The following is a 13,068-nucleotide window of genomic DNA, read 5'->3' as shown; positions in this document are numbered from 1 at the left end:
CTCGGGAAGATTTTGACGTTTTTGGGAAGATTCCAAGGTTCTCGGATAAACTTCAGGGTTCTCGGGAACGTTCAGATTCTTGGATAAACTTCAGGATTTTCGGGAAGACTTCAAGGCTTTCAGAAAGATTTCAAGGTTTTCGGGTGGATTTTCAAGTTCTCGGATTGATTTCGACGTTTTCTGTCAACTTTCTTTGTTTTAGGAAGACATTTGCTGTTTTCAGTTTCTCTTTTCACAGTTTTCGGTTAAGGCTATTATGGATCAATGTGCTATTAGCAGGTCTTCCAATGCTACTATACATCAAGAGCTTGACTCCATCATGGGGACTACCACTCGCGTGCCCCGTCTACTGTCTTCAAAAGGGTTTGCTGAGTGGAAGTTCAGGTTTGAGAAGTATGTGAAGGCAAAGGATGCGAAATTGTGGAGGAGCATAGTTCGAGGTCCTAAGGTTATCATGTATCAAAGAGAGGGTTCTGATGAAGTGGAGATGAGGCTAGTTGAGTCGTATACAGATGCTGATTTTGATAAAGTTGAGCAGGATGAGAAGGCTCTGGCTACTTTGACCATGGCACTTTCGCCTGAAATTGCCTTGGGGTTTAGAGAGTTGGATTCTGCTAAAGCACTTTGGGAGGCTCTTATTGAAGTGTTTGAGGGAAATCAAGACATGAGGAGAAGTCGACAGGATCTCCTTAGACAGCATTTCAATATGTTCAACTATGTCTTGGGAGAATCTCTTGAGAAACTGCTTCACAGGTTCATCTCATTAGTCACGGAGATGAGATCGGCCAATATAAATCTCATGTCTACAGAGATTAACAGCAAGCTAGTCAACTCACTGCCACAGAACTGGGATCTGAATGTGCCTGTCATTAAGAAGACTAAAGATCTGGCCAGATTGACACAATCTGAGGTGATGGCAATTATCAAGGCTTGTGATATGGATGACAAGTAGTGTGCAATCAATCATGCGAATACCTACAATACTGCTGGTTATAGCATTGCTTCCAAAATGCTCTCGTTTCACAAGATAGTTTCTAACTGTTCAAGTCATCCCAGGGTCAGCCAGTTCAATCGCAGCCGTCGCCAGACCTTTTCCATGTTCAAGTCAGCTCAAACTCAACCCATTCCACAACCCGCACCAACTGCTCCCGTCTTCTTTCCACAATCAGCTCCTACACCTAAATCACAAACTCCTATGGCTACCTCCAGCCAGTCTTCCATTCAGATTCCTACCATTCCTAAGGAGACACAAGAGAACATTGCTTTAATGGCAGGTTTTGTGAACTGCTATAATGTTTTTCTTGATGGAGTCCTGGTACAGCTCGTTGTGGCCGCTGAGCTGGATTAGATACATCCTGATGATGTGGAGGAGATTGACATCTCTTGGCAAATCGCCATGGCTGTGTTTAGAGCCAAAAAGTTCACCAAAAGGACAGGCAGAAACAACTGAAACATGCCTACAAACCAGAAGGTGGGATTTAACAAGATTTACCCGCGTAAAACATACAATAACAATTTAAATAAAAACTACAAAAATAACACACGTTGCGCACTACTCCCCGGAAACGGCGCCAAAATTTGACACGATGTCAAAGACACGCGCAAAAAAAAAACAATACAACTAATTAGATAGTGGTAAATGGGTGTCAAACATGAAGAGTTTGTGGAATATGTGTTACTGAGTAGCTTACGATTAAACTAATATAAATGTAAATGACAGAAAGTAATTTTCAAGTGGGTTTTTGATTAGATTTTATAATCTAAACGAAGGTTGTAAACAATTGATTAAATGAGCATTCCTCTTGGAGTTCAGTTATTATGCAACTCTTTTGTTTAAGTTCAATGGATAAATCATAATATCTTGATTTCATGTAAATGTAATTGTTTGTGATTAATCAAGAACTAAGTACTCGGATTCCTAGAACGCGAGGTCGTTACTTGGTTAAACAATCAATATAATAATAACCCTAATTTCTTCTACTAAATCTCGATTGTCAACAACACCAAGAACTTATAGAACGAAATTAGGTTAAACGATATGGACAAATTACAAACAATCAAACAAACAACGTGATTATATTAATCTAAACGATTCGATAATCAATCCAAGTGCAAGAACAATAAACGAAAAGAGTATTGCAATAACCTTACAACCAAGAGAAATACTAGAAGTTTTAGCCACACATAATTGAAATCATCATACCAAGTTTAACCCGAAGCAATCCAAGATTATGATGTTAATCCTTGATTCAAAACCCTCAAAAACTTGTTCTCAAGCCCTAAAAACACCCCAACAATTGTCTCAAAACGGAATCCTCAGGAATGGATCTCAAAAGGCAATTATAACAGCAATTTCGAGTTGTAACCGCCACCGGTCGTCAGGGTCCTCCGTAAGCTACGGTGGCTTTGAAACCACTACGCTAGCTTGTATCTGTTTATGGTAGGCTGCAACGTTGGAACCCTACCGTAGCTTACGGTGGCTACCGTAAGCTACGGTAGCCTCAGCTCCAAAACACTTGTTCTTCTTTGACTTGTTGACTGTTATCACCAACTCTCGAGTCCTTTGCTCCTCTCCATCGAAGTTCACTCGAATCGCCATTTTTAGCACCTGTACCTGCAAACACGCACCACATACGGTAGTAACCTAAATCCTTGAAATAACACATAAACGCTCGTGTTTTACTTAGAATTACTACATTTAAGGGTGACTCTATAATCCACCCGTCACATTCCCACACTTGCTCGTTGCTTGCCCTCAAGCAACTCATCAAACCAATTGTTTTTAGAACACCACCACCACACAAACCACAAGCCCGGCTCGGTTAAGGTTCCTAATCATACCCTATTCCCCCATTGTTAGAGGTTTGCATTAGCATCACTTAGTATTAAAATGCATAATTTTAGTCAACCTTAACATGCTTTCTGTCTTTACTTGCACATAACACACCGTCACTCATTAACTCACTTATCGGTGACCATTCCAAATATCACAATCATACTCGACTCTCCTCGCATACGCTTGTACCACCGTCAAATCTCCACCTAATCGTGCTTTAACATAAAAGCAAATCAAGAGGTCTTAAACGGGTTGTAATGAGGCAAGGGGTAAAGATATGGAATGGGGATATTGAAAGTGGCTCAAATGATCCGACCCGGCTTGTTACATCAAAACTAAATTTAACAATAAAACATACCACTGTATACATAACAGCTTTCATAACGAACTCGAACCACAAGGCTTTGAACACCTCGACTTTTCCTTGTCTTTTTCTCTTTCTTTTTTTTCATTTTTTTTTCATTCATTTTTTTTTTTTTGACATAATAACTTGCATAAACAATTTACTACTACTCTCTATTTATTACTAACGAAACAACTACAATTACAAAGAACAACCTATTAAGCCGGATCGTCTCACAATTACATCGAGGTTTGATCAAATAAAAAGAATAGGTCCCATAAAGTTTTCTAAAGGAACCAACCCCCCGCCCCTCTCATTATCCACGCTCATATATGTAATTTATGAGGCCCAACCCCCAAAACCCACACTCACACTCATCCGAGATGAGGTTTTATCCTAAGTGCCTCAATCACTTTTGCATTTATGCCAAGCTAAGGTCTTGAAGTGCATTGATGGCACAAGTTCTAACTGAGAATAACCATTCCGTCACCGCTCTTCGTTTTCCCAATACCCAAGTGACTGTGGCATGTTATGTGATTGGATAAACCGAAAGCATGCTACCCTTGCCAAGAATACTACTCGACCACACTTTTAACATAGCTAAGCAAACTTGATTTTTGGGGAATTATGACCATGAAAGGGGATCAAAACTTTGCCCCCACAATCTTACCACTTTTCCGGTGTTTTTTTTCTTTTTTTTTAAATTTATTTTCATCCCTCATCACCACACTTGAGATACATCGTCCTCAATATAGGGTATTTACGATAACAAAACACCACCACGAGCACGACCCTTAAATTCCAACTTGTCATTACTCCACCCAACCTCCCATAACCCAAACATAAACAGAAAAAATAAGATACAAAAATGTACAAGGGAACACCTGATTTGCTGCCGACGCAGCTCAATAGTAACGTGGTTGAGGTGGTCCAAAAATGGACGTCATCACGTCCGTGAATTCGCCAAAACCAAACGCCCCCTGATCCTCTCCGCCAGCTTGACCTTCCCCTTGAGCTTGTCCTGAACCTTGAGTTTGTCGTGGATCCAACCATTCTGAATGATGCAACGGTGGCATCGGATAATTCACCGTACCATCGTATGGTGTCAATGTGGTGTAGTCAACGATCGGTGGGTCAGCCACCACCGGTTGCCCTGAATGCCATGCGGCGTGCATTTGTCTCTGACGGTCATCCTCATATCGATGGTTGATTTCTCTTTGTTCGGCATAAGCGTGGGTCCGGTTCCACACTTCTTGGCGATCATACATTTGCTTTTGAGCGCGCTCCATGCTAGCGCCCATGAATATTTGGTGATCAAACAATGTCTGAGTTGTCTCGGCCCAATTATAGTAGTGTGCTGGCCTGGAGTTGAATATTACATCCTGCATGCTGCCATGGTGTGCCCAATTTGGGTCAAATGTTTGCCTCGAATAATCAAATGGTAAGGCACTTCCCTATCCCCGTCCTTGTGCACTTGAACTACCACCTACTCCTTCACTTTCCATCGCAACCCGCTCACCCGGTTCATCATCATAATCATCCTCTCCACTCTCTCCCTCTTCATCATCACTCTCACTTTCATCTTCTTCTCCAGATTGCAAAGGTCAAGCATCAACCTTCAATGCCCTCCATCTCTGTCCCTCGCTTTTCAACATATGGTACCTGTCACTTGCTCGGTATTCCCAACCAACCCCCAACTTTGTCACATCGAACGGCTTGTGTTTCTTCCCAACTCCAATATCATTATCTCCAATAACGTATCAACAACGCGGTAATCAACCGACAATGTGGAATAATCTTCCTACTCACATTATTCCGGCTTATCCAAATATTGTTAAGTACTAGATACCGGAACGAAACAAGTGGTCCTCCATGCATCAAAGAGTATAGAATCGGGACATCGGGATACCGAACTTCTTGCATATCCCCTCTTATTGGCATGACATTGTGTAAACAAATTATGAGCAACATCTTTGGCTCAATCTTTAAATTCTTCCTTAATAACTTCCCATCATAAGTGTCGGGTAAAAACAATGCTTCCAACATCATTCTCCACGTTGGATGCCTGTCGGGTTGATAATACAAGTCATTCAAATCTAGATACACGTAGTTGCTTTGAGGATTACTGTCAAATCGTGCAATTTGCCTCAATGTTTCAAATGACATAGTGACCTCAATGTTGTTAACAGTTCCTATGAGCTTCATCCCCGAGGGTTTATTAAATGAAGGACATCTCAAAGTTGCCATCCATTCTTCAATTTCATCGATGAAAACATACTTCTCATTTCGATCATAACACTTGAGGGCTGCTTCCCAACCCAATGCCTTGAATCGATCAAAAACATCAAACGGACCAAACTCACGTTCCGGGACCACTTTCTCACAAATAAATGCGTCGTACTTCTTTGTCAATGTATTCATTTTCTCGTGAAACAACTCTGGTTGCCATCTCAAATCATGATCTGTTAGTGGTCCATGAGTCCAATCTGATTTAATATACTCCACCTCTTCTTCCCGTTCTTGTTGTTGTTCTAACCTCCGCTTTTTTGCTTGTTCGGCAGCAGAGTTGCTAGATGAACCCGCAATCTCATTTCCTTTATCCTTAGCAGAATGTCCCATCTAAACAATGACAAACATTAACCAAGTTAGTATTCATCTCTATATACATTCCCACACTTGCTTGTTTCTACGGTTGTGAATATATGAAAGTCATAAACCATTTTTCACAAAACTTTGACAACATTTCGTTTAACCATAGACATAATCCGTCTTCAACTTTTGTCAAACTTTAATTTTCCATACCATATTCACAACCATAACACAATTTCAAACTATCATCAAACTTTCTCACATTCAACAAGCAAGTGTAAGCAATATACAACTTGTAATCTTAACTAATGAGTTTTGTAGCAAACGAGTGAAGAGAAACATACCTTTAAGCCGAATTAAACCCTCTAATCACTAGTCACTTGCAAAACCCACTTGTTGTTCAAAATTTTCAGACCAAAAACGTCCAAAATCGAACCCCAAAAAGTTAAGATTGATGAAAACCAAGCAAAGAATGTGATTCCTTGTGAAACTCCAGTTAATTTAGACCCGAAAATCGTTGATTTTGGTTAAGATTTGAAGAAGTTATGAATTGGGGATTAGGGTTTGGTAGAGAAGGATATTAGGAAGATGATGGATGAATGAAAGTATGAAGAAGAAGGTAAGTGGAAGATGTGGATGGGGATTTTCGGATTTTATTAAAACTTTTATTTTTTATTATTTTTTTTATGTTGCTGCTGTACCTACGTTGCCCATTCACAGTCCACCGTAAGCTACGGTGGCTACCGTAGCTTACGGTAGGTTCCTTGGCGTAAGATGCTGGCGTAAACAGAAAGAGGCCAATCGTAGCGATATCAAGTCCACCGTAGCTTACGGTGGACACCGTAGGCTACGGTGGCATCTGATGGGTTTTTTTTTTTTAAGTAAAGCCAAAATCATTAAAAACTAAATAAGATTATTTACAAACAAAAACTAAAAATTACCCTACCCCCCATGAAAAACCCGAATTGTCCTCAACACGGTGAAAAGATTCCCGAGAATTCCCCACACTTGATTTGGACAACCTCGTAACGAGAAAGGTAATTTTTAAGACCAAATTTGAACAAAAACTAAACTAAATTATACAACAAACCTGGACCGTTTAATTGGTTATTTCCTCAGGCGACCGCAACAAGTAGCCTCCCTTGTCCACTTCACACATGTTGATATCCTTACCCTCCAAGTATGTTTAACTCGGTGTCCGTTCACAGTTTGTCTTGCTTGATTGTGCAAGTCTTCAATTTCCACATCACCAAACTTGCCCACTCTTGTTATAACATACGGGCCCATCCATTTTCTTTTCAACTTTTCGGGAAAAAGCTTGAGCCGTGAATTATATAACCAAACCTTTTGCCCTTCTTCAAAATCCCGCTTCCTCAACTTGGCATCATGAACCTTTTACAACTTATCTCTGTATGCCGATGCACACTCATAAGCTTCATCGCTTATCTCTTCCAATTCCGCCAACTTCAACTTTCTCAATCCACCGGCTTCATTATAATCCGTGTTCACACTCTTAATGGCCCATAATGCCCGGTGAGCCAACTCCATAGGCAAATGACATCCTTTCCCATAAACAAATCGGTAAGGAGTCGTTCCTATGGGTTTTTTATAAGCGGTTCGATACGCCCATAATGCATCATCCAACTTTACCGACCAATCCTTCCAATCAACCCTTACCGTCTTCATCAATATTTCTTTAATTTGTCGGTTGGACACTTCAACTTTTCCACTTGTTTGCAGGTGATACGGAGTAGCAATTCGATGATTCGCATTATACCACTTCAACAATTTCCCGAAATTGAAATTCTTGAAATGCGTTCCACCATCACTTATAATCACTCTCGGAATTCCAAATCTTGCAAAAATATTGGATTGAACAAACTTACATACCACGGTGTGATCATTAGTCCTTGTTGCTATGGCCTCAACCCACTTTAAAACATAATCCACTACCACCAATATATATAAATACCCACAAGAATTTGGGAATGGGCCCATAAAGTCAATTCCCCATACGTCAAAAATGTCAACCACCAAAATGGGTTGCAAAGGTATCTCATCCCGTTTTGAAATTCCACCCATCTTTTGACAATTCAAACAATGGCGAGCATATTCACTTGCATCTTTAAAGATTGTGGGCCAATAAAACCCACATGTCAGAACTCGATAACCCGTCTTTTGCCCACTAAAATGACCACCACAAGCCGATGAATGAGCATGTGCCAAAATCTCTTGAACTTCCGACTCGGGAATACAACGTCTAATAATTTGATCGGCACCAATTTTGAAAAAATCGGGCTCATCCCAAATATATTGCTTGACTTGGGATAGAAATTGTTGCCTCCTTTTCTTAGCCTAATGTTTCGGCATTTCACCCGTGGCCCGATAATTGACAAAATGAGCATACCATGGTGTAGTGGAAATGACTAACAATTGTTCATCCGGAAATCTCTTATTGATTTCATGTGAATCATCCACACCTTCCAAAGGAATCCTCGGTAAGTGGTCCGCCACCACATTTTCACACCCATTCTTATCTCGGACCTCCAAATCGAACGCTTGTAACAATAAGACCCAACGAATCAAACGAGGTTTTGTATCTTTCTTCTCCATGAGGTAACAAACGGCACTATGACCGAAACTTATCCAAGGCGTACACCATCACAAGTAATTCTTTTTCAGTAGTGGTGTAATTCAATTGTACCTCGGATAATGTTTTGCTTGCATAGTAAATCACCATTGGCTTCTTATCAATTCTTTGACCCAAAACTGCTCCAATCGTGGTGTCACTTGCATCACACATAATCTCAAAAGGCTTCGTCCAATCTGGCGGTTGCAAAATCGGTGCTTGCATTAGCTTTTCCTTCAAAACATTAAATGCTTGCAAACAATCATTAGTAAAATCAAATGCAACATCTTTTAGCAACAAATTGCATAAAGGTTTAGTAATCACACTAAAACCTTTAATAAACCGCCGGTAAAACCCGGCATGCCCTAAAAACAACCTTACCCCTTTTACATTTTTTATACAATACCCTCTTGTACCATGAAATGACTTTTCTCCCAACTTAAAACCAAATTAGTCTCGACACAATGTTTTAAAACTTTTTCCAATTCATCTAGACATCTTTCAAAAGTTGACCCAAAAATAGAAAAGTCATCCATAAATACCTCAAGTGAATCCCCAACCATGTCCGAGAAAATACTCATCATACATCATTGAAATGTGGCCGGGGCGTTACACAATCCAAATGGCATTCGCCTAAAGGCAAAAGTGCCATATGGACATGTGAATGTGGTTTTGTGTTGGTCGTCGGGATGGATTGCAATTTGATTATATCCCGAGTACCCATCCAAAAATCAATAAAATTTTTGACCCGACAATTTTTCAATAATTTGGTCAATAAAAGGTAATGTAAAATGGTCTTTTGAAGTAGCCGCATTTAACTTCCTATAATCAATGCACACTCGCCACCCGGTTACCGGTCGGGTGGCGATTTGTTCACCACTTTCATCTTTAATTACCTGGATGCCGGCTTTCTTTGGAACTACCTGTGTTGGACTTACCCATGCACTGTCTGAAATTGGATAGATAATTCCCGCATCCAACCATTTGATGACTTCCTTTTTCACCACCTCTCTCAAATTGGGATTCAACCTCCTTTGAGTTTCCGGAGTAGGCTTTGCATCGTCCGTGGTGATGATTTTGTGCATGACTATAGATGGACTAATACCCTTCAAATCGGCTATTGTCCACCCAATCACCGCCTTGTGAGCTTTCAAAACTTCCAACAATCCTTCTTCTTGAGCCTCATCCAAGTTAGAGGCAATGATAATCGGCAACGTCTCACCTTCTCCCAAGAACGCATACTTGAGATGACATTGGCAATTCTTTCAATTCTACCTTGGGAGGACAAATCAACGAGGGTTTAGTATCTGAATTAATTTCTGTTGCTAGACTCTTAACCTGATGAGTCCACGTTGGTCTTCCGTCTTGCAATGCCAATACCTCTTGTTTCTTTTCCTGTAACTCCAATGCACAAATGTGAACCTGTTCAGAATCATCACAAACACAAACATCCAACATACCTTCCTCATACTCGTGTGGTACACACCCATGTATGATATCTACCATAAGACATTCTTCACTAGCTAATGAATTAGCAACATTAGTAAACACATTTAAACGCATTTTTCTATTTCCAAATGCCATGTCAACTGTACCAAACCGGCAGTCAATAATAGCATGAGCAGTATTTAAAAATGGCTGACCCAATATAACATTTTGTTGTTTTGTTGGGTCAACTGACGAGTAATCCAGAACCAAAAAGTCAACAGGATAATAAAATTCCTCTACTTTAACAATAACGTCCCGCACGATCCCTTGAAGAAGTTTGTGAGACAAATCAGCCAATACAACTGTGGTCTCAACTCGTTTAAGTGGACCAAAATCGTATTGGTCATACAAACCCCCCGGTAGGATACTCACACCCGCTCCAAATCTAATAGTGCCCGTGACATTTGAAAGTCACCCACTTGAATGTTAATCAAGGGAGCTCCCGGGTCTTGAAGCTTAGGTGGAAGATGACCCTTTAGAATTGCACTCACATGTTCAGTTAAATCAACTCGTTTAGGAACTTTTTGTTGTCTTTTCTGAGTACACAATTCTTTTAAAAATTTTGCATATGCGGGTACTTGTTTTATTGCCTCAAGTAAAGGAAGATTAACTTTAACTTGTTTAAATACCTCCCACATCTCCTCCTTTTGAGGACCCCGTTTTAAAATGACATTTTTCTTACCCGGATCGATCAAAGCCGAAGGAAATGGAATTGGAACCTCTCCCACTTCCTTACTTTTATCGTTTAAAAGTTCATTTTGATCCGAATCTTTGTTTGAAAATGTGGATGGTTTAGGGGGTTGAATGGGTGAAGATTGTTCATCTTCACTTTCTACCCCCGTCACATCCTCTACCATACCTTCAACTAATTCTGGTGTAGTATTGATTTTAAACTCCTTACCACTTCTTAAAACACTTACCTGATTAATCGGCACATTGCGAGAAGTAGTGTGAGTAGGGTTCACCTTGGTGTCACTCGGGAGTTGACCTTTGTTCTTCTTCAAATTGGATACATCGGTTGCAAGTTGGCCCATTTGAGTTGTTAATGATTGAATGGCTTTGTCACGAATTTCATCCTTTTGTCCACGAGCTTCTTCCAACTGATTCCTCTTTTGCATCTCTTGCTGCATCGACTTTGACATGTCCATCACTTCATTCCCACTTGTTGAACCTTGACCCGAAGACCCACCTTGATTACCACCCTTTCCTTGAAATTGACCTTGATTTCCTTGGTTGAAGTATTGTTGACGGGGGATAAAGGTGGTTTGAGAAGTGCCTTGGAAATTTGGATTGAGTTGAGTTGCTTGATTTCCATATCTAAAATTGGGATAATTTCTCAACCCGGGGTGGTAAGTGTTTGAGTTCATTTTGAAATTCCGATTACCACCCCTTGACCTTGAAGTACATTCACCTCTTCAACTTGTGCTTGCCCTACCGTACACACATCAGCCCCATGACCCAACTCATTACAATTGGTACAAACATCAATTCTTTGATTGGTAGTTTGTACTCCCACATCTTCCACGGCATAAACTTGCGGTCTTCCAATTGTCGGCCTTGCTCTTCTTGCAGTTTGAGCCTTTCTCTTTGATGTGACTGACATTTGTTCAAGAATGCCCAATCTTCTTATTCATAATTGGTATCGAACGTACCGTTTGTGATTGACATCAAATCCCTTTCATCTTCCGCATTCAACCCTTCATGAAAAGCATTCAACAACTCCCAAAGAGCTATACCATGATGAGGACAATTCTTGATCATCATGTTGAACCTCTCGAATGCTTCATGAAACATTTCACCCGATTGTTGTTGGAAAGACCTCAAACTTCGGCTCGCATCATTAGTCTTTTGGGCTGTGTAAAACTCTTATAAGAACCTTTGTTGCATCTCGGCCCAAGTATAAAGCGATGCGGATGGCAAGGTGTAAAACCATCTCTTCGCCTTATCCTCCAACGAAAATTGAAATAACACCAATTTCACTTCATCCGGTGTAAAACCTTGACCCCCAATCGTGTTGCAAATGGAGTCATGTGCCTCCAAATGAAAATAGGGTCCTTCTGTTGCTAAACCCTTGTACTTTGGTAAACTTTGGAGCGCATTGGTTCTCACTTCAAATGTTCTTCCTTGGTGGTTTTGAGGAATAACCACCGGAGATGGGTTATTAGTGATGATTGGTCAAAAATGAGCCTTTATTCCCCCCTCCATTTCCCTTGCATGTCTTCTTGGTACCCCCAATGGTACTCTTGGTTGACCCATTTGCCGGTAAACGAGCCTTTATTGAACATTTTGTTGAACTTGCGATTGGGGATTTGGTTGTTGAAATTGTGGTTGTTGTGGAACTTGTTGAAATGGTTATGGTTGTTGTATTTGATTGACATGTGGTCCACCCCATTGTTGTACTTGTTGTTGCGGTTGAAAGTCGGATCCATACCCAAACTGCCCTTGAATTCTCAATTAATTCCCATCAACCCCACTTGCATATCCTTCTTCAAACTCTTCATACCCTTCATTATCATCACCATACCGTGGCCCCCAAAACAATTGCGGGCCCGATCTTTGACCCGATGGAATATGAGTTATGGGTAGGTCTTGGGTAAAGGTGTATGGTTGTTGATAACGTGGATTTTGTTGAGATTGGAAAGATGATTGTTGTGGTGAGTTTGATTGGATAGGCATGAAAGTGGTCAAGGGTGGAAGGTTAGGTGGTGATTGAAAACTAAACACGGTTGAAGTTGGTACATTTGTAGAGGTTGTGGTAGTAATGGGTTCAGTGGATGATGGGTTTTCAGAATTTATTGGGTGGTGGCATTGGCAGGACAGTTTATTCCGAAGCCATGATTGTGGTGTCAGTTGTTCGACTTTTTGTACTTGGAGACCCAATAACCTTGTTTTCCCTTTGCAGAATCCGGTTCTGACGAAAGGTTCTCTCTATTTCAGGATCAAACGCTAACGGTGATGAAGACCAAGAGCGTCTTGTATGCATATACCTGTGAGTACCTGCACACTAACACAACCCGCGTAAAACATACAATAACAATTTAAATAAAAACTACAAAAATAACACACATTGCGCACTACTCCCCGGAAACGGCGCCAAAATTTGACACGAGGTCGAAGACACGCGCAAAAAAAACCAATACAACTAATTAGATAGTGGTAAATGGGTGTCAAACATGAAGAGTT

The 13,068-nt window shown here is 40.6% G+C and overlaps 1 protein-coding gene across 1 annotated transcript; it reads left to right on the top strand.

Annotated features, from left to right (window-relative positions):
* Positions 1 to 256: 256 nt before the first annotated feature.
* On the top strand, positions 257 to 952 carry LOC143563467 (uncharacterized). Its single transcript, XM_077050999.1, has one exon. It carries the CDS (start codon positions 257 to 259, stop codon positions 950 to 952), a length of 696 nt encoding a protein of 231 aa, XP_076907114.1.
* The last annotated feature ends 12,116 nt before the right edge of the window (positions 953 to 13,068 follow it).

This window comes from Bidens hawaiensis, unplaced genomic scaffold (assembly GCF_021521415.1).
Source record: "Bidens hawaiensis isolate Kalapana, Puna unplaced genomic scaffold, B.hawaiensis_p1.1 tig00021491_1, whole genome shotgun sequence".
NCBI classification, from domain to species: Eukaryota; Viridiplantae; Streptophyta; class Magnoliopsida; order Asterales; family Asteraceae; genus Bidens; species Bidens hawaiensis.
The sequence above is the reverse complement of the archived record's forward strand: the minus strand, read 5'-3'. Positions and strand labels throughout refer to the sequence as shown.